This window comes from Dictyostelium purpureum, assembly GCF_000190715.1.
Source record: "Dictyostelium purpureum unplaced genomic scaffold DICPUscaffold_176, whole genome shotgun sequence".
Taxonomy (NCBI): Eukaryota; Evosea; class Eumycetozoa; order Dictyosteliales; family Dictyosteliaceae; genus Dictyostelium; species Dictyostelium purpureum.
In genome coordinates, this window is record NW_003519513.1 from 15,081 (window position 1) to 36,590 (window position 21,510).

Here is a 21,510-nt window from a genome sequence, read left to right on the forward strand (position 1 = left end):
CAAAGAGAATTTTTACAGATTATCAAACTAGCCATCTAAAAAGTGGTAACATTATAATTAAAGATGAAAATGAAGGAATTAGCGTATCTTCCTTTAAATCACCACCTATCAAAGTTATACCATTTTATGTAAATGAAAAATCAAGTAACAATATTAATAGTAATAATAATAATGCCAATATTACAATTACGACAAGTCAAAATACAACCAATAATAATAATAATAATAATAATAATAATAATAATAATAATAATAATAATATTAACAGGAAAATTTTAATTCATAAACATTCTTTTTCCGGTGAACTTACATTTAATTTACCACAACCACAACAACAATCGCAACTTAATACAAGTGGTGGATATTCACCATTAGGTGGTACATCACCATCCTCACCATTATCCCCACCAGTTCAGCACATTAATAGATCCCCAACTCTCTCAAACATACCTACCCAACAATTACAGCAATCACCATCATCACTATCACCATTATCCCCTTTATCCCCCACAACAGGAGGAAAACAAAATTCATTAACTCTTTCACCCCCACCCCCATCCTCTGTAAATAAACCACCACCAATACCCTCAAATAGAGCCTTACCATCCTTACCAGGCAAACCCCCGGTACCATCCCAGCATACTAAACCAACACACTGTCGTAGTCAATCTGCATCAGCTTCAGCATCTGGCTCACATAATAGTATAGCACCAATACCAACACATAGTAGTCAAAGTAGAACACCACCACCATTACCAAGTCGTAGCCAATCTACATTACTATTAAGCAACCCACCACCAATTTCAATATACACACCAAATAGCAATAGTAATTCATATTCATCACCACCACAACAATCGCCCAATAGTATAAATCGTACCCAATCAAATATGGCCTTATCACCATCACAACAAAGAAGAATTCAACCCCAACCACCTATTACTCACACTCAATCCAGTTTTTCATTAACCTCAACCCCTCCATCTACTCCACCTCCATTACCCCCATCAAATAAACAACAACCCCTTCAACAAAGACCAACCCCACCAATTCCAAATCGTAGTTTATCAAGTTCAACTATTGATACACCCTCATCACCAAATCCAACTCCACCTAAAACATTAAATAGACCTCCACCATTAAATATACCATCAACAACCCCACCACCATCACTATCTTCATCAACTGAAAATATTCAAACTCCAAAAAATACTCAACAACAACCACAACCACCTCCACCACCACCACCAGCTCCACAGCAAAATAACATCTCTGGGTCAGGCCCACCCAATAGACCACCACCACCAACTCCACAAAGTCGTACAACTGGTGTTCAAAATAATAGTTTATATCAATCTAAAAATTTACCACCCCCAATTTTTAGTTAAGCAAAAAATATGATTTTTTTTTTTTAATTAAAAAAAAAAAAAAAAAAAACAATTCAATATAATATAATATAATAAAATAACAAATCTAAAATATAAATAAAAAAGAAAGAAAAAATATTTAAATATTTTTTTATTTGGAAAATTTTTAATCATAATTATTTTTAGCAATATAATTTATTTTTTTTTTTAAAAATTTTTTTTTTTCTTTTTTTTTAAAAATTTTTTTTTATAAAATTTTTTTTTTTTTTTTTTTAATTTTTTTTTTTTAATTTACCCCAAGAGGTCCCTAAACAATATAAAACAGGGAGGATGAATGTAAAAATATTTTGTTAAGAAAATTAAACCATAGAATTAAAGATTATTTTATTAATTTTATCAATAGAACATAGGAAAACTCTTTATGGGCCATGGGAGAGAATGAAAACAATAACAACAACAACAACAACAATCACAACAACCACCGCAACCAATAAATAATAGTATGACCAATACTATGACCCATGAAGAGTTTGAAAGACAACAACAATCACAACCACAACCAATAAATAATGTTATGAGATTTTTTCAAAACTTTGGTTTACCAAACAATCAAGAGCAACAACCACAACAACCATCGCCACAATCACAACAACCAAATATATTTTCTTTTTTAAGTGGAGAAATTAAAAATAGTTTAACATCACCAACTATTTCACCATCAACATCATCAAATAATATAAATAATAATTTAAATGGATCTCATTCAAACTTATCATCATCATTTGGTAATTTAATTACAAAGTCAGTTAGCAATAATAGCATCAATCAAAATAATCAAAATAATCAAAAGTAAGTAAATTATTATTATAATTTGAAAATGTTTATAAATTATTAATTTATTTTTTTATAGTTTACATAATGGGTTATATTTGAATGGTAAAAATATTAAAATCAATTCAAATAAAGTTTTGGATAGTAAATTTGAAGTTGAATCACAAACTGTTACAGTTATTCAATCAAGTAGAAATGCAGGAAATAGTTTAGGAAATTTAATAACATTTAATAAAAATTTTATATCATATGTTGTTAAAGGTGAAAAAGTTAGAATCTTGGATCGTTCATCATCAAATAAAGTTTTATTAAAAGATTTTCCAGATGTAGTCGATATTCAGTTCCATAGTGAAGATGTAAATATTCTTTCGTGTTGTTCAATGGGTAGCGGATCCATTTATATTTACGAGTTGGTAAATAATATTCAAACATTAGAAGATGTAAAACTATTAGCTAAAATTCCACCACCACCCCAAATAGTAACCAATGAAAAGACATATTATACTACTGTAAAATGGCATCCAACCAAACCAGATATTCTCCTTACCTGTACAAATAATTCCCCAACAGTCTATTGTTTCAATATTCACAATCCAAATACCCCACTAATAGTTTTAGAGCCACCAAAATCAACTATAGAAAGTTTAAATCATCACACCACAGGTTTAAATTGGTCATCTGATGGAGCATCCATTGCCTTTTGTAATAAAGATTGTATTTGCATCTATGGTACCGATCTTCCAAATAGTCATCAATCATTAAAAAGCATTTACCAAAACAATAATGATGAATTTAAAGATGGTTTCCTTTATGTATATCAAATAAGTGAAAACTATTTAGTAGCCGTAACAAATCAATCAGAAATCATTTTATTTTCAACTTTAAATTGGTCCGTTATTCAAAGAATTACTTTTTCAACAAGTTTATTCACCAACTATTCATTATTTACAATTAAAGATTCATTTTTATTTATTTCTGACAATAACTCTTCAAAAGCATATATTATTCATATCAACGAATCTGAAACCGATATTCCCCATTTCGACTTTATAAATCAATGCGATTTTAAAAAACCAATAATAAGTTTTTGTTTCCAATCATCACCATCTATTTCATCTCTAAATAGCTCAAAAGGTTCAATTCAACAACAACAACAAGATAAAGAAAAAGAAGAAAAATGTTTTTGTACTTGTACTATTCAATCAAATGCCATATCACTTCATTCAATTACTTTAGATAGTTGTTATTCAGAAAATGATCAATATACTTGTGATTCAAGTGATATTATTGAACAATTTGGAAACTATAAAGATAATTTAGATAATCAACAAAATAATAATGATATTAATATTAATATTAGTACCCCAATAAATGAACCATTATCACCAATAAGTAGTACAAATGCAACTATAGGCAGCGAAGATGAAGATAAATTAAATACTTTAACAAATACAAAGCCTTTTGTTCAACCTTCATCACCACCACCATTATCTTTACCAGAACCAGATTTAACCTCTTGTGGTGTCCCCTCAACAAGTGACTCTATAATTAACTCTTCAATCTCACCATCTATTGAAAATAACACAACCACCAACACCACAAAAGCCAAAAAAGAAAGTACAAAAGTTTCAAAGAAAAAAACAGCCACTCCAACTACAACCACAACCACAACCACTACCACTACTAATAAACCAGATTCACCATCCTTATCACCAACAATATATAATGTAACTGAAGATACATTAGTAGGCTCAACTTCACCAGTAACTGCTAAAAAGAAATCCTCAAAACCAAAAGTTTCAAGCTCAAGTTCAAGTGAATCATTAAATCAAGATAGTAAAGAAACCAAATCAGTTACCCCAAGCAAAACTTCAAAATCTTTAGCAACTCCAACAACACCATCAACACCAACACCGGCCGCAACAACCACCCCATCAACAACACCAACCAAACCTAAAAATGTTACTCCATCGTTTGTTCCACCAGTATTAAATATTCCATTATCAAATCCAGTATCGAATAAACAACCAGGTTCAAAACCAAAAGAAACAACTTCACCATCTTCAATTCCACAAACTATACCATTACCATCTTCACCAGCTCCACAACCACAACCACAACAACAACAACAAGTTGAAACCATTTCATCACCATCCATTCAACAATCACAACCACAACAAGTATCATCCTCTTCATCATCGTCATCATCACCAAATCAATATATAGCAACACAATCACAAGATTACAATTTCTTATTTAAAGAAATGGAAAATAGGTTATTTAATAGAATTGAAAAATCAATGATTAATCAAATTACCCAATTAGAAAAAGAAAGACAAGAGAGAGAACAATTAGAAAGAGAAAGACAAGAAAAACTTTTAACTGTTGTACATCAATCAATAACTACAATGGCCAAAGCTAATTTAGAAAAAGTTATAAAGAAAGAGATTGCCAACACATTTGTAAATTTAGAGAAAACACTTCCAGCTGCTATAGAGACCACTGTTACTAAATTAACTCTAGAACAAATGAAGAAACTTTCAGCCAAAACTGATTCTCTTTTAAAATCATCATCTGAAGCCATTGTAAATAATGTAAAGGGTGCCATTATATCCGATGCTTTTGAAGGTTTAATCAAACCACAAATAGAATCAGTTTTCCTCAGTTATTTCCAAAATGTTTTAATTCCAGGATTTGATAAAAGCTGCCAATCAATGTTTACCCACCTCAGCTATACTTTTGAAAATGGTTTTAATCAAGCAATTCAACATCAAACATTAAATGCTCAAGGTCAACATTTAGCACTTGAAAAAATATTAAATGAAAATACAACAATCTTAAAGGAATGTACTCAATCTTTAAATGAACAACAAACAAATCTTTTTAATGAATTGAAAAAACAACAAGAAAAACAACAATTCATTAGTCAGCAATTACAACAATTACAACAACAGCAACCACAACAACAATTTTCACCACCACCACCACCACATCACATGCCACCAATGCATCAACAACAACAATTTTCACCACAACCACCTTTTCCAAATTTACCACAAATGAATATGAAAATGAACCCACAAAACTTTTATCAATTCCAAAATCCAAATATGATGAATATGAATTCACCAAATGAATCTTTCCAACATTTACAACAACCATTATCTCCACAACAATCACAACAACCACAACAATCACCAGCTCCATCACCACCACCACAACAGCAATCACAACAACAACAACAACAATCACAACAAAATAAAAACTCTTCAATTACTTTACAACAACAACAAGTTATTAATCAAAAACTTGCATCATATCCACAATTAAAAGCCTTAGTCGAAACCAATTATATCGATGCATTTAATTTTGCCCTAAATGCCTCAAATCTTCAAATGGTTGTTAATTTATGTTCATCACTCGATCCAAGCGTAGTACTTTCAAGTATGAAATTCCCTCAAACCATTATTCTTTCTTTAATTCAACAACTTTCAATTAATCTTACTACCGATACTGAACTTAAATTAAAATGGATTAAAGATTGTCTTTTCTTTGTAGATAATAGTAAAGCCGATGTCACCAAAAAAATTCTTAAAGTTCTCAAAGTCAAATTAGATGATCCTCAATTATCTTCTTCTAATCAACATCTACTTCAACAAATTAAATTTATGATTAAAGATATTTAATTTTAAATTATCATAAAAAAAAAAAAATCTCTAAATTCAAAATTAAAATACATATACTTTAAAAATAATCATAATAAATAAATAATTGTAAAAAAAATATTACACAAAAATTTTTTTTTTTTTTTTTTTTTTTTTTTTTTTTTTTTTTGGGTTTTGGCCCCGAAAAAGGGAAAAAGGAAAAGGTCAAAGGGAAAAAGGAATTTCTAATTTTTTTTTTTTTCAAATTTTTTTTTTTTTTTTTTTCCGGTCGGGGAGAGAATTTTGGATTTGTTATAATTTTTTGGATAAGGAAAAAAAGGGAATATAGATTGGGGGGGGGTTTTTCCCTTTTTTCCAAAAGGGTTTTTTTTTTTAATTAAAAGATTTTTTTTTTTTTTTTTATAATTTCAAATAAAAAATTTATGAAGTGGGTGAATCAAATCAATTAATCAAAGAAAAAAAATTTTTTTATTAACATGAAAAAAAATAATTTATTAATAATTTAAAGAGAAAAAAAAAAAATTAAATTATTTTATTTGAAAGTTTGGTTTTATTTAACGGCAGTGGCCATTTTTATTATTTTAAAAAAAAATAAATTTTTTTTAAATATCTTTAACTTTTTTATATATTATTTTTTAAAATTTTTTTTTTTTTTTTTTTTTTTTTTTTTTTTTTAAAACCCCCCCATTTGTGTCATATGAAACATCGTTGTTATATTTTGTATAATTAAAATATATATATTTATTTATTTATTTATTTATTTTTAATCTTTATTTTTAAAAAAACAAATTGTATTATTTCTTGTACTACTAAGAAAAGGAGAAAGAAAATAAATATATCATACATAATATTACAATAATTTTTTTAAAATAAAAAAAAACACACACAATCACACACCCACACGAATTTTATTTTTAAAAAAATAATCAAATCACTTCTTTTTTTTTTTTTTTTTTAAAAATAAAATTTTAAAATAATATTATTAATAAAAGTTAATTTTATTTATTTATTATACAATCATCATTATTTATACAAATACTTTAGTTTTTCTTTTTTTTTTTTTTTTCTATAATTAATTAAATATTTAATAATAAATAATAAAATGATTCCAAAATCAAAAGCTGAAGGTGTACCAGACTTTGTACTTTTAAACCAAATCACTGAAAATGCATTCATCGAAAATCTCATCACAAGACATAAAACAGATAATATCTATACCTACATTGGTGATGTAGTTATTTCATCAAATCCATTTAAAAAAATGAATATCTACAACGAAAGTGATATTAAAAATTATAATGGTAGATATAAATATGAAATGCCACCACATATGTAAGTATAACCTCCTTTTTTTATTTTTATTATTATTTATTAATTTTTTTTTTTTTTAAATTTCATTTTTTAAAATTTCAAAATTTTAATTTAGTTATGCTCTTGCAAATGATGCATATCGTTCAATGAGACAAAATCAAGAAAAGCAATGTGTTATTATTTCAGGTGAATCAGGTGCTGGTAAAACTGAAGCAAGTAAAAAGATTATGCAATTTTTAACTTTTGTTAGTTCAAAATCAAACGAAGGTGAAAGAATTTCAAAGATGCTTTTAGAATCAAATCCATTACTTGAAGCATTTGGTAATGCTAAAACTTTAAGAAACGATAATAGTTCACGTTTTGGTAAATATATGGAAATGCAATTTAATCCAGTAGGTTCACCAATTGGTGGTAAAATCACAAATTATTTATTAGAAAAATCAAGAGTAGTTGGTAGAGCTAATGGTGAAAGAAGTTTTCATATCTTTTATCAAATGTTAAAAGGTTTATCACAATCAAAATTAAGTAAGTAATAAATAAACAAACAAACACACATATTTTTTTTAAATTTATGCTAATGTAAAATTTTTTTTTTTTATTATAGACGAACTTGGTTTAACTCCAAATGCATCATCTTATGACTATCTTAAAAAAAGTGGTTGTTTTGATGTCTCAACAATTGATGATAGTGCAGATTTTAAAGCTGTTATTGTAAATATAAAATTATTAAAATTATTAGAATATGTATTTTTAAAAAAAAAACTAATTTTTTTAAAATTTTTTTTAATAAACTTATAGAAAGCTATGGAAACATTAGGATTAAAAGAAAATGATCAAAATTCAATTTGGAGAATTTTATCAGCAATTTTACATATTGGTAATATTTCATTTGTTGAAACTTCAGAACAAAAAACAGGTACTACAACAGTTAGAGTTGCAGATCAAAAACCATTAGCAGCAGTATCACAATGTTTAAAAACAGATCCACATGCATTATCAATGGCTTTATGTTATCGTTCAATTAGTACAGGTGTTGGTAAACGTTGTTCAGTTATTTCAGTACCAATGGATGTAGCTCAAGCTACTTTTAGTAGAGATGCATTAGCCAAAGCTCTTTATGAACGTTTATTCCAATGGTTAGTTTCAAAGATCAATACAATTATCAACTCACCAGAAAAAGGACCAGTTATTGGTATTTTAGATATTTATGGTTTCGAAGTTTTCGATACCAATTCATTCGAACAATTAAATATCAATTATTGTAATGAAAAACTTCAACAACTTTTCATCGAATTAACTTTAAAGAGTGAACAAGAAGAATATATCCGTGAAGGTATTGAATGGCAAAACATCGATTACTTTAACAACAAACCAATTTGTGAATTAATCGAAAAGAAACCAATGGGTCTTGTATCTTTACTCGATGAAGCTTGTCTTATTGCAAAGAGTACCGATGAAACTTTCCTCCAATCTATCTGTAAAAACTTTGAAAAGAATCCACATTTCCAATCATATCAATCATCAAGAGATCGTTCCATTGGTGACACTTGTTTCCGTATGAAACATTATGCCGGTGATGTAACTTATGATGTTAGAGGTTTCCTTGATAAAAATAAAGATACTCTTTTTGGTGATTTAATCACATGTATGCAATCATCAAGCGATTCATTAATCAATGGCCTCTTCCCACCAACTCGTCCAGAAGATTCAAAGAGAAGACCAGAAACTGCAGGCAGTCAATTTAGAAATGCCATGAATGCTCTTATCACAACTTTATTAGCATGTTCACCACACTATGTCCGTTGTATTAAAAGTAATGATAACAAACAAGCTGGTATTATCGATGAAGAAAGAGTAAGACATCAAGTACGTTATTTAGGTCTTTTAGAAAATGTTAGAGTACGTAGAGCTGGTTTTGCTAATCGTCAAACCTATGAAAGATTTGCCACTCGTTACAAGATGTTATCTAAAGCCACTTGGCCAACATTCAATGGCAATGCCAAACAAGCTACTGAAGCTATTCTTGCAGCACACAACATCAAAAAAGAAGAGTATCGTATGGGTAAAACTAAAATCTTTATTAGAAATCCAACTACCCTCTTTTATTTCGAAGAGAAGAGAGAAAGTGAAATGCCAAGAATCGTTACATTAATCCAAAAGACATGGCGTGGTTATAAAGCACGTTCTAAATGGAATCAACGTAAAGCTGCAATTAAAATACAATTATTCTACCGTACCTATCGTTATAAGAAATGGTTCAGAGAACTCCACAGAGCATTTAAAGATGTCTCTAAAGATCCACAATGGGGTCGTTATGTTTTCTGGCCAAAACATCCATCAATTTTAGATAGAGCCGTCGAATTAACTCACAAGATTCACAACTGTTGGAGAGCTGAAAAGATGGTACTCTCATTAGGTGCAGGTCAAGCTCACATGAGACAAAAGGTATTGGCTTATGATATTTTCCATGGTAAAAAGAAATGGGACTTTAGACGTCATTTCGATGCAGATTATCTCGAAAAACCAACAAATCCAAATCAATCCAAATATGTTAATGCAATGCAAAAACTCTTTGCAACCTATGGTGATACCGAAGTTTTATTTGCTGACTATGTTATGAAGGTCAATCCAAAAGGTGTACCACAAAAACGTGGTATCATTATCACCAACAACAATGTCTATAAATTCGATACCAACTCTAAAATGAAAAAATGGGGTACTCCATTGGTTGATGTCGCCGCCATTTCAGTATCACCATTTGTAGATACCTTTGTTGTACTTCATTGTAAATCACCAGCAAGAGATTTCCTTTTAGATTGTGGTATCAATGGCTATGAAGGTGTTTCAGAAATTACAACTGTTATCGTTCAACAAATTTTTAAATTAACTGGTGTTAGAGTAACTGTAAACTTTTCAAGAAATATTAATTATAACAATGCACGTCCAAAAGGTTCTGATACTCAATTATCATTTACACCAATAAATAATGATCCAAGATTAATTGGTTCACAATTCAAAAAAATTAAATCTGGTCAAGCAACCATTAATTTTAGAGAATAAAAATAAAAAAATTAAATAAATAAAAAATATTATATTTTGTATAAAACTTTTTCTTTTCTTTTCTTTCTTTTTTTTTTTTTTATAAAACAAATTTTATTTATTAATTAGTTTATTTCTTTTATTTTATTTTGTTTATTTATTTTAAATATTTTATATTTTATTTATTGTTATTTTTTTAATTATCTTTAACTTTTATAATATTTTTCCATTTTTGATAATAAACTGAAATTGTAGTAAATAGATTACCAAAACCTAATAATAAAAATATTAAACCACACATGTAAACTTGCCATTCAACATTTCCATCTCTTTGATATGCAAAGTAGAAAAATGAAAATGAATTATATAATTGGAAAAACTAAAAAAAAATAAAAATAAATATTAGTATATTTTAAAACATGGTGGTTATTTAAAAAAAAAAAAAGAAAAAACTTACCTGTACAAATAATAAGAAAGGTAATAAAAACATTGCAGATGGAGTCCAACCTGGATCATTATTCCAACCTTCAGATTCGCCAGTAACATCGATTATGTTTGCTTTGCCCATAGCTACTAATTTATAGAGTCTACCTTGTTGATAACGATTTGTTAAAATTTGAACCAAACCTTGACAACCGGAGAAATAAGTTACTTGAGGAAGGAAATAAGTAAAAGCTTCACTAAATGGGAAGAGTAAATTTGTAAGTGAACCAGCTATAGAGAGATAATGATGCATAATCCACCATGGTTTGATTGAACTGCCATTGACTAAAAGAATATTTTCACGAAGAGCTAAAGTGATATAGTAATAGAGTAACCAAATTTGCCATGAAGTGGTTACAAATGATGAATGTGGATATAGGAGTAATAATACGACAAATATAATAAATTGTGGGTTGGTCTTCTTTTTAAATTTTTCGTACTCTGTCTTTAATCTAAACTTTTCATTCTCTCTTAAATGTTTAACATTAACCTGTCCTAAAAATAAACGTACAAAAATACTGCCAGTTTCAGGTGTAAATAATCCTTTTGAACGCTTTACATTCATTTTAATTTGTTCGAGGTCATCTGTAAGTTCTTTTATAATATTGTTATCTATTTGCTTTTCTTTTGTTAATATTTGTTTAAGTCTACTTTGAAGATGAGATGATTCCTTTTCATGTTTTGCTAATGTACCTGCTATATCATCAACTTGTTTATATACATCATTAATTTCTTTTTTGATTTTAATTCCTTTTTCTTGGCAACTTAAATTGCTTCTTTTTAATTCTAAAATTTCATTCTTGATTTCATTAAATTCTTTATTATTATTATTATTAATATTATTATTATTATTTATTATTTTTTTATTTTTTTCTTCTATTAATTCCATCATTTTTATTTTATTTTAAAAATAAAAAATTAAAAAATTAAAATTTTTTATTTTTTTTATTTTTATAAATTAGATAATTTGATATTATTTATTATATGTTTTATTTTGAAAAAAATAAAAAAAAAAAAAAATTATATTTTTTGGTTTTTTTTTAAAATTTTAAATAAAAAAAATAAAAAATAAAAAAAAAAAAAAGGAAAATTCTTTTTTAAAATATTATTTTTTTATTTTTTTAAAATATATACAAAAAATAAGAATTTAATAAAATATATATTATTCTATTATTTATATTATTAGTTATATGTTTTGGAAAAAAAAAAAAAATAAAAGAAACAAAAAAAAAAAAAAAATTAAAAAAAAAAAAGATAAAAAAAGACAAAAAAAAAAATTTAAAAAAAAAAAATCAAAAAAAAAAAAAAAAATTATCAAACTCAACCTTTGATATTATTTTTTTTTTTAAAAAAAAACTTACAAAGATATCTATATTAACTCTTTTAATGCATATGAAAGAATATTATTTTCAATGGATTATTTATTATTGTTTTTATTTATTTTTATAAAAATTTTTTGAAAAAAAGTTGTTTTATACCAAAATAATATTATGATAAAAATGGATTTATTTATTTTTTTATTTATTTATTTAATTAATGTGGAGCTTTAAATTAATTTAAAATATTTAAAGAATGATTTAAAGAACAAAAAAAAAAAAAATTATTTTTCAAACTATTTTTCTTATCTTTTTTTTTTTTTTTTTTTTTTAATTTTTTATTTTTAAAATTTTTTTTTTTTTTTTTTTAATTTTTTTTAAATTTTTTTTTATTTTTTATCACTATATTTTTCTTTTATTATATATACTTTTTTTTTTATTTTTTTAATAATAATAGAATATCTAAAATTACAAGTTTATACTATTTTTAATCAAATAATAAATAATAATATTATTTTTATAAAATAAAAAAGAAAAATGAAAAGAAAGGTTTTATTAATGGGTAGATCAGAGTCTGGTAAGACTTCAATGAGATCAATTATTTTTGCAAATTATATTGGTAAGTTTAATTATAGATAATAGCTATAGTAAAAACAATAATAATAATAAAAGATATAAAAGATATAATAGATAAATAAATTAACGATAATTTTATCGTTTTTTTTTATAATTAATATTAACGATAATATTTAAATTTAAAATTTTTACAGCAAGAGATACAATGAGACTTGGTGTTACAATCGATGTTGAACATTCACATGTTAGATTTTTAGGTAATTTAGTATTAAATTTATGGGATTGTGGTGGTCAAGAAGGTTTCTTAGAATCATATTTAACAACACAAAGAGATCATATCTTTAGAAATGTTGAAGTTTTAATTTATGTATTTGACATTGAATCAAGAGAACATCAAAAGGATATAAAGAATTATAAATCATGTATTGAAGCCATTTCACAAAACTCAAAAGATGCTAAAATCTTTTGTTTAGTACACAAAATGGATTTAGTACCAGAAGATCAAAGAGATACACTTTTCAAGAATAAAGAGCAAGAAATTAGACAAGCTTCACTCCCATTAAAACCAACATGTTTCAGAACTTCAATTTGGGATGAAACTCTTTACAAAGCTTGGTCATCCATCGTTTACTCTTTAATTCCAAATGTTAAAGTACTCGAACATAATTTAAACAAGTTTTGCAAAATCTGTGAAGCTGACGAAGTTGTACTCTTTGAAAAAGCAACATTTTTAGTCATCTCTCATTCTGCTAGCAAGGTTCATAAAGATGTCCACCGTTTCGAAAAAATTTCAACCATTATTAAACAATTCTTTTTAAGTTGTTCAAAATCTCAAGCCAACTTCCAAGCTATGGAAGTTAGAAATTCAAATTTTGCCGCTTTTATTGACGCTTTTACTTCAAATACTTATATTATGGTTATTATGTCTGATCCAACAATTGAATCATCTGCCACTTTATTAAATATTCAAGTTGCAAAATCACATTTTGAAAAGTTTATTCAACAAGTTTAAAATAATTAATCCCCATTAATCAATTTTAAATAGTAATAATAAAAAGAAAAAAATAAAAAAAAAAAGAAAAATAAATAAAAATAAAAAAAATAATAAAAGTTATAAATTATAAATATTAAATAAATATTAAATAATTAATTAATTAATCAATCAATCAAACAATTAATATTAATTTATTAATTAATTTTTATAAAAAGAAAACAATTTTAAAAAGGGAATTATATAATCAAAAAATAAAATGTAAAAATCAAAATAATATTAATTTTATTTTTTTATTTATTTATTTTATATCTTTTTTTGTTTTTTTTTAAAATAAAAATGATTAAAAAAATATTGAATTCTAAATTTAGACCTTTTTAATAAAAAAAAAAAAAAAATACAGTTATTGGTTATTAAAATATGTGTTGATTAACGTCCCAATAAATAAAAATAATATTTTTATTTTTTTTTATTTTGAAACAAACCCTTTTTTATTTTTTTATTTTTTTATTTTTTTCCCATATTTTTTTATTTTTTAACCATAAAATATTAATTTAATTTACAATTCTATATTTACAATTATTTATTTTATTATTTTCATATAAATTATATATAAATATTTTTTTTTTTAAAAAAAATAAATTAAAAAAGGTAAATTTTTTTTTCAAAACAAAACCAAAAAAATATATTAATTTTTTTTTTTTCATTTTTTTCATTTTTTTTATAAATTTATAAAAATGTAAATAATATGTATTATAGTAAATGTTTAAAAGAAAAGATCAATTAATTGATTTAATTGAAAATTTTTCAATACTTTCAAATTGTCAACAAGTAAAAAATATATTGTTATTAAAATTAAAAAATCAAGTAACCAACGAAAATGAAATTAAAATTATAAAAAATTTATTAAACCTATTGAAAGTACCAGAAAAGTTTTTGAGAAATGATCCAAAGATCAGATTCAATTTTATCTCTTCTCCCAGTGAAGACCATGATATATTTGTTCCATTACATTTAAATATTGATACATTATATTCATTGGTTCAAGATGAGAGCCAAAGTGAGTTTCTAAAGGTTCATGGTTTAAAAGATTCAATCAAATTAATTATTAAAGAGTTTTATCATTTTATTCAAGATTTGGTATCAAAAGTTAAACTATTTAATGGAAATGAGTTGGCTTTGGATCTATTAGAAGAGAAACCATTGGTATTTTCAGAGTTTCAATCAATAAGATCAATTGATTTAGGACAAGCATTCACACTGGCCTCCTACGATCCAAAAGAGTACTATTTTATAAGAAAGAATCAAAGTGGTAATAGCATTGGCAGTTCTCATAAAGGTGTATATTTCAAAGTAGATTCCGGTAACACATGTTTAAAACCAGCTAGAGAAAATGCAGTATTTCAATTTTATTTAAATTTATTCCAAGATGATGGTTTTATTTCTCCAAGTAGTTTGCTTTTTATTGACCAAATCCCAATATTACCACCCGATAGTGGTGAATGTAAAGAAAGAGAAGAATTAATGAAGAAAAAGAATGAGTTTAATCTAAGTTCATCTCAAGAGGTTTTAAAAAGATTTCCCGACTTGGAAAGAAAAATTTTAAATTTATCAGTAAAGAAAAGAATATCGATTCAAGCTTCATTATTGGTAGATGGTGTAACATTAGAAGAGTTTATGAAAAGTTCACTGGATGAAGATACATTCAATGAAAATATCTCAAATATTGATATGGAAAGTTTTTCAGCCCACATACTATCAAGTCTTTTATTAATTCCATCCGACTACAAGAGTGATAATATTATTATTGAAAAAGGTACAAATAGAATTGTTGGTATTGATAATGATTTGGTAATGGAGTGCGATGAAATCGAAAGAGAAAATGATGGCAAGTATTTTATTAGAACTAAAAACATGTTATATCTTTTACCACAAATGCAAGAGCCAGTTCATTCAAGTATAAGAGAAAAGTTTTTGAAGCATAATCCACAAATCTTTGTTTTAAAATGGTTAATGCAATTATTGGAAAAAGAAAAAGATTATTTGGTTTTGGTAAATTCAGTGCTATCTCATCATCCCAATCAAAATATGGAAAAAGCCGAAAAGAATTTAAATGAATCATTAATGTTCCCATTATGCTTTTTACCTGAGTGGATATCTAAAATGATTGATCGTTTTGCCGAAATTCAAGATCATTTAGAACAAAACCAATCTATAACCCATAACGAATTACTCAAAATTATTCATCCCTATTCATCATATTATTTCGATGCATTGTCAAAGCATTATCAAAATCCATTCAAAAAGTTGCTATCAATTTATAATCGTGAATTTGATTTTATTAGATTATTAAATAAATATCCACCTGATATAGACGAAGCCGATTTGCATCAAATGTATAACCAACTATCATCATTCGCCAAAGCAAATTACGAACCAAATGTTACAATTTTAAGTAGTATCAAAAATATTTTATTTCAAACCAACATTTCAAAATTCTTTGGTAAAGATCTATTGGAATTGGTAGAAATTGTATTTGAAATCGAAAAGCATTATCATATTCATAATGATCAATTTAATAAAACCTGGCTTACTAGTACAATATTCCCATCCATTGTTCGTCAGGGTGCATCGATCGAAATTATTGAAAAGTTTAAAAAGAAATTTAGATTCTATGGTAACGACAATGATGCATCCATTATACATGCAGCAATCGAATCAAAAAGTTCAGAAATGTTTAAAGTTATTTCAATCCTATCAAAATGGTTTAATTTGGATAATTCAATTAACAATTGTACACCATTGGATTTAGCATGTTTAAATAATAATATAGAGTTATTCAAATTTTTAATATCATTGGGAGCGGGTTCAAAAGCATCTTATGTAGTCGTTGAAAATTTTTATAAATCATTAACAAATGATCAAAAATTGCTTTTAAAAGATTCAATCGAATTATTATATCATATCAATCCAAAATCAGCATGGAAATTATCACTAAATTATTTATTACCAATGCAAACATCAACCAATTTTATTATTAAAACCGCATCAGAAGGCACTAGAACTATTGCAAACAGAGATTTATGGAATAATTTATTTTATCAAAACAAACCAAAAAAATCAAATATATATGGTTCAAGATCAGTTCCTTTTATTCAAGATGTAAACTTGGGTCATAAATTATATTTTAAATTTGAGCCACAGTTTCCAGGTATTGAATTATCAGTAACAGCATTGGGACAACAATTGTTTGGTTATATATCACCATTTAGCGAGTTGGCATCGATCAATGAAATTCCAGTTTTAATTTCACAAGCAGTTATTGGCGAGCCATTAAATGATGTTTTATTAAAATATCCAGAAAGAATTAATCAATTAGATCCTTCAAGTATATCAAAAATGTTGGTAATGTCAATGTTATGTAATCCAGCTGATGGAAATTTAGGAAACTATATCATTTCACCAATACCCAATGTTTTAAATAAAAAAACAGAATCATATAAAATAATATCAATTGATAACGATCAAGCTTTTATGCCTCCAAGATGTAAAGAATTAAAAAGTGGTTTATCATTACAAGTCGAAACCGTATTGTTCCTATTTGATCAAATGAAGCACCCAATTCATCAAGATGTTTATTCATCCATTAAAAGTAGAGATTTAAATATGGTTTTAAAGAAATGGGTTCAACACTTGAAAGTTTATCAACAAAATACAATAGATTTGTTTTCAAAATCAGCACACGAACGTTTAAAGAATGAAAGGAGAACTGTACTATCAATAACATTTGCAAGAGGAATGATAAAGAAATTATATTCAAAGTTGATTAGACTTCAAGTTGAATTAAATAAATCAAAAGATAAACCAATTACCCATTTGCAATTACTAGAAATATTAGAGCCAATAGTTGCAACAAGATATAAACTTATTTTAGAAGAATCGCATTTATCAATTTATGATCGTTTTAAAAAATTAAAAAGATTATCTGGTTTCAATAATGATATAGATATATTACGTTTAACCACAAGTTCCATTTATTCAGCAGCTCATCTATTAGAATCAAGAGAAATACCCAATATTAAAGATATTGAAAATGATTTATGGTCTGGTGAATTTGGTCCTGCTCAAGTTGAGGCGGAAATTGATGAGATTAGAAAATGAACATCTTCCCTTTCAAAATATTTTCAATAATTTAACCGATCAAAATACAAGCTTTTTAAAAGTATTGGATAATAATGGTTTTACAGATATTTTTTTTGAAAACTTAATAAAGCAACTAGATTTCAATACAATTACAGTAGATCAAGAAAAGACATTGTTCAAAAGTATTCAAGAAAAAGAAATCAGATATTTAACTTTAAAAAATAGCAAGGTTTTAAACAATAATATATTTTTCAAAAATTTCAATATTTCAGGTTTGGTTAAAATTCATTTCATCAATTGTTCATCTATGGATTCATTAAAAAAAAATACAAATAATTTTTTAGATCAAACTAAAATCGAAATGATATCTTTAAAAAATTTAAGAATCGAAAGAGTAAATTCATTTTATATAAATATATTGGCACCAAATTTAAAAGAATGTTCCATTGTTCAATGTCAGAAATTTAAATTCCCAATCGAACTAAAACAAAATCAAATTTATTCATCTATAGAGGCACCAGAAATTGAAGAATTTAATTTTAGAAATTCATTATCAGCATTTCCATCACTCAATAGTAATTTAGAAAGGTTATATCAAATCTATCCAAATCTTATTAAAATCGATTTAAGTTTTGCAAAGTTTAAAAATCTAGAAATTAATTTTCAACATCCATTTTTAAAAATATTCATCGCAAAGCAAGTGGATCTTTATAAAATTACTTTTGATGGTGAATCAAAATTAGAAATTTTAAATGTTAGAGGCTCTTCATTAAGTGGTGGCATTGGTATAAAACATCCAAGCTTTTTCAAATCGTTAAGAGTTTTAAAAAAAGATAGTCATGTCCATTTAGATTCATCATATATAGGTACTTATTATCCTGGTTTAATGGCAATTGGTAGTGGTGCACTTAGTAGCTATTTCATCAAAGATTTAACAACTAAAATATCAATTCTAGGCTATACTAGCCAAGTGGATTCATTTAGTTTCAAAGGTGATTTCTTTGGTCTCTTTGATATAGGTATCACAAAAAACAATCAAGAAAATGATCGTTTCCCTTTAATTGCAAATCGTTCATCAACTCTATTGTTTATTATAGATACCTCAAATTCGTTGTTAACAGATTTGGAAAATATATTTATTCATTGTAATAAATATTATAAAGAGAAAATTGAAGAATTATTATATTTGGGTGGAATCAAACCACTATTATTAGTTTTATGCGATGATAAAGAGTTTGATGGAACCACATTAAAGGATACACAGCTATTGGACAGAATCGAAGTATTTAAATTAAAATATAAAATAGAGGCTCAAACAATCATTTATCATTTTAATAAAAGTCAAATTGATGATTCTCTTATATCAATGGAAAGTGTAGAAAAAGAAATTATAAGCGATGATTTCAAATCTCAGTTATTTAAAATCGTGAAAGAAAATCATAGACTAATTCAATCAAATAAATCACAATCGGTTTTAACAATTTCATTTTCACTAGGTAAAATCAGCGATACAATTCAATATGTAAATTTACAAAAATCATTATCAACAAATGAACTGTTATTAAATGTTTGCAGTAAATACAATATAAATCCAAAAAATTTCATTTTTACCTATTCAAAAGTAGGTTCACCCACCCCTCAAAAGAGAATAGATTTAGAAAATACTACAATTGAAGGTTTAATGTTGGTTTTATCAGGTTCATTAAAACAAATTTATTTAGAAAGAAAATCTTTTAAATTAAAATAATTATTACTAAATAAAATTTTATTATATATTTTAAAATTATTTTAAGCTTTTTATTTTATTATTAATATTTAATATTTAATATTTATTCAAAAAGCTTATTTTGTTCATTATGATAACCCTTGGTTTCTTATAATTAGTTTCTTGTTTCCAATATTAGAGCTATTTATTACTTGAAATAAAAACCCACCAGGATGTGGGGGTTACTTATTTATTTTAAATCCTAAAAAGGTGTATAAATTAACTAATGTTTATTTTTAATTTCTTTTAATAATTTAAAAATTTATGTATAAATTTTTCAACTTATTTTTATTTTTTATTTTTTTTTTATTTATTTTTTTATTATTTAAAGCTTTTTTTTTTTTTTTATTATCACAAAGTAATAAAGAACAATAAAATAACCTTCAGTTAAAGATCATTGTTAATTCTTTGTATGTATATATAAATATATTAAAAATATTATTAATTTTTTTCTAATAATAAATTTTTTTTTAAAATAGCTATTATTATTACTATTATTATTACTTTTTAATTCATTTATTAGTGATTAAATATTACCGCTTATCCGTTTTTGTGTCACCCTGAAGAGTTTATCTAAAACCTAATATTTTACTTAAACAAGATAAAATAGATAATGTAAATGTCCTTTACATTCATTAAAAATTATAGCTTTCAAATCACACAGTGTTTAAAATTAAAAATAGCTTTAATTTTTTTTTTACATACATTCCAATAATAATCAAATGGTTGTATTTTATTTTAGGTTCTAGTCAGCAAATTCAATAACGATCTTATACCAAAGTAATTCGAATAGCCACAATCTAATCTATAATAGAAATTATAATAATTCTGACTCAAATAAAAGTAAAAAAGGTGTTTCAGATAGCAAATTCAAGTGATGGTAAATTTTCTAATTTAATAGACCAATTAATTTATAGATTGAAATGGTAGGTAAAATATTTTTCTTTTTACAAATTTCGTTTATATTAATATATTAATATATTTTTTTATTAAATATTAAGTTCATTAAATACATTTAGTATTAGAACACAATTTCCTCAAAATTAAAACAAAGATGGGAAAAGCATATTACAAATTCATGCTGGGGTTCAAATGGTGGTTAAATAATGGGACAGATATTAATTCAAAATTGAAGCTCAAGTTTTGAACCCTAGTGGTGCTTTAAGAAGTGAATAAATATAGTTGGTTCAAGTGATGGTTCGTTAGTGTCATACTTTTTGCAACAAGCATTTGATTTTAGAAATCATTAATATCTATGGAATATTTTAGTTTTCAATGTCCATTTTATTTGGTCTCTTATATACCATTTTTGTAGTACCATTTCCAATCTTATTATCTCCTCTTCGGATTGGCTTAACATCAACTCAATAGATTCATTTTTTAATATCAATTAGAAAATCTTGAAAAAGATAATGAATTAATAAATTGCAACTCAAGAGTGAATTTAATTCAGGAAAATGAAGAAAAGAGAAATAGAAGAGATTCAAAGAAAAATTGATAATAGATATTTGAAAAAACAAGCAATCGAATTAATGTTATATGGATTGATGATCAAAAGAGAAATCCCAGGCGATGGAAATTGCCAGATGCACTATCTGATCAGATCTATGGTGACTTGAAACATAGTAGATATATTTGAAACATTATTGTTAATTGGCTCTGAAAAAATTAAAAATGGGTAATATTTTTTCAAAAAAAGTAAGTATCTCTTATATAACATACATTATAAACAAAATAAATATTAATTATAGTTTTATTTGTATTCAGAGTAACCTTTTTGAAAAATAGTTTTAGCTATGGAATCCAGAATCGCTAATATGGAAACCAAAATAAATAGCTCAAAAAATTTTCATAATAATAATTATAAGAAAATTGTTTTCTATTTTATTATAATCGAATTAATTATAGCATTATTTTAATATAATCAAGTTCTTTCATCCAAAACTTTATCTGAAAAGTCAATGTGTTTTGTATGATGTAAGTTTTTCATTTTTAATAAATATATATATTTGTTTATTATTGG

General features: G+C 25.5%; 7 protein-coding genes across 7 annotated transcripts in view; 6 read left to right on the forward strand and 1 right to left on the reverse strand.

Annotated features, from left to right (window-relative positions):
- DICPUDRAFT_98366 (uncharacterized protein) overlaps window positions 1-1,541 on the forward strand; it is a gene marked incomplete at its 5' end in the record, with an annotated part of 4,103 nt that extends 2,562 nt beyond the window's left edge. The window contains one exon of the mRNA XM_003289406.1: window positions 64-1,541. Coding sequence (XP_003289454.1) covers window positions 64-1,388 — 1,325 coding nt within the window. The 3' untranslated portion in view covers window positions 1,389-1,541. The remainder of the gene's footprint in view (window positions 1-63) is intronic.
- A 328-nt stretch (window positions 1,542-1,869) lies between these two features.
- On the forward strand, window positions 1,870-5,884 carry DICPUDRAFT_80227 (uncharacterized protein; the record flags this gene model as incomplete). The annotated part of the gene is made up of 2 exons (XM_003289407.1): window positions 1,870-2,216; window positions 2,278-5,884. The coding sequence occupies 2 exons, from the start codon at window positions 1,870-1,872 to the stop codon at window positions 5,882-5,884; spliced, it is 3,954 nt and encodes a 1,317-aa protein (XP_003289455.1).
- A 995-nt stretch (window positions 5,885-6,879) lies between these two features.
- On the forward strand, window positions 6,880-10,276 carry DICPUDRAFT_98367 (myosin IE). Its single transcript, XM_003289408.1, has 4 exons — window positions 6,880-7,195; window positions 7,290-7,699; window positions 7,779-7,885; window positions 7,973-10,276. Exons 1-4 carry the CDS (start codon window positions 6,966-6,968, stop codon window positions 10,232-10,234), a joined length of 3,009 nt encoding a protein of 1,002 aa, XP_003289456.1. The 5' UTR covers window positions 6,880-6,965; the 3' UTR covers window positions 10,235-10,276.
- A 133-nt stretch (window positions 10,277-10,409) lies between these two features.
- On the reverse strand, window positions 10,410-11,588 carry DICPUDRAFT_153846 (uncharacterized protein; the record flags this gene model as incomplete). The annotated part of the gene is made up of 2 exons (XM_003289416.1): window positions 10,410-10,592; window positions 10,671-11,588. 2 exons carry the CDS (start codon window positions 11,586-11,588, stop codon window positions 10,410-10,412), a joined length of 1,101 nt encoding a protein of 366 aa, XP_003289464.1.
- Window positions 11,589-12,549: 961 nt separating this feature from the next.
- Window positions 12,550-13,600, forward strand: ragA (uncharacterized protein; the record flags this gene model as incomplete). Its single annotated transcript, XM_003289409.1, has 2 exons — window positions 12,550-12,631; window positions 12,783-13,600. 2 exons carry the CDS (start codon window positions 12,550-12,552, stop codon window positions 13,598-13,600), a joined length of 900 nt encoding a protein of 299 aa, XP_003289457.1.
- A 741-nt stretch (window positions 13,601-14,341) lies between these two features.
- Window positions 14,342-17,740, forward strand: DICPUDRAFT_153848 (uncharacterized protein; the record flags this gene model as incomplete). The annotated part of the gene is made up of 1 exon (XM_003289410.1): window positions 14,342-17,740. The coding sequence occupies one exon, from the start codon at window positions 14,342-14,344 to the stop codon at window positions 17,738-17,740; it is 3,399 nt and encodes a 1,132-aa protein (XP_003289458.1).
- Window positions 17,741-18,083: 343 nt separating this feature from the next.
- Window positions 18,084-19,469, forward strand: DICPUDRAFT_153849 (uncharacterized protein; the record flags this gene model as incomplete). The annotated part of the gene is made up of 1 exon (XM_003289411.1): window positions 18,084-19,469. One exon carries the CDS (start codon window positions 18,084-18,086, stop codon window positions 19,467-19,469), a length of 1,386 nt encoding a protein of 461 aa, XP_003289459.1.
- Window positions 19,470-21,510: the final 2,041 nt, after the last annotated feature.

What these genes read in the sequence shown, in the direction of transcription:
- DICPUDRAFT_98367 (XM_003289408.1), top strand. Translation starts at nt 6,966, where the DNA reads ATGATTCCAAAATCAAAAGCTGAAGGTGTACCAGACTTTGTACTTTTA. An exon ending in TATGAAATGCCACCACATAT is followed by an intron (nt 7,196 to 7,289) that starts GTAAGTATAACC and finishes ATTTTAATTTAG; the next exon opens with TTATGCTCTTGCAAATGATG. An exon ending in TTTATCACAATCAAAATTAA is followed by an intron (nt 7,700 to 7,778) that starts GTAAGTAATAAA and finishes TTTTTATTATAG; the next exon opens with ACGAACTTGGTTTAACTCCA.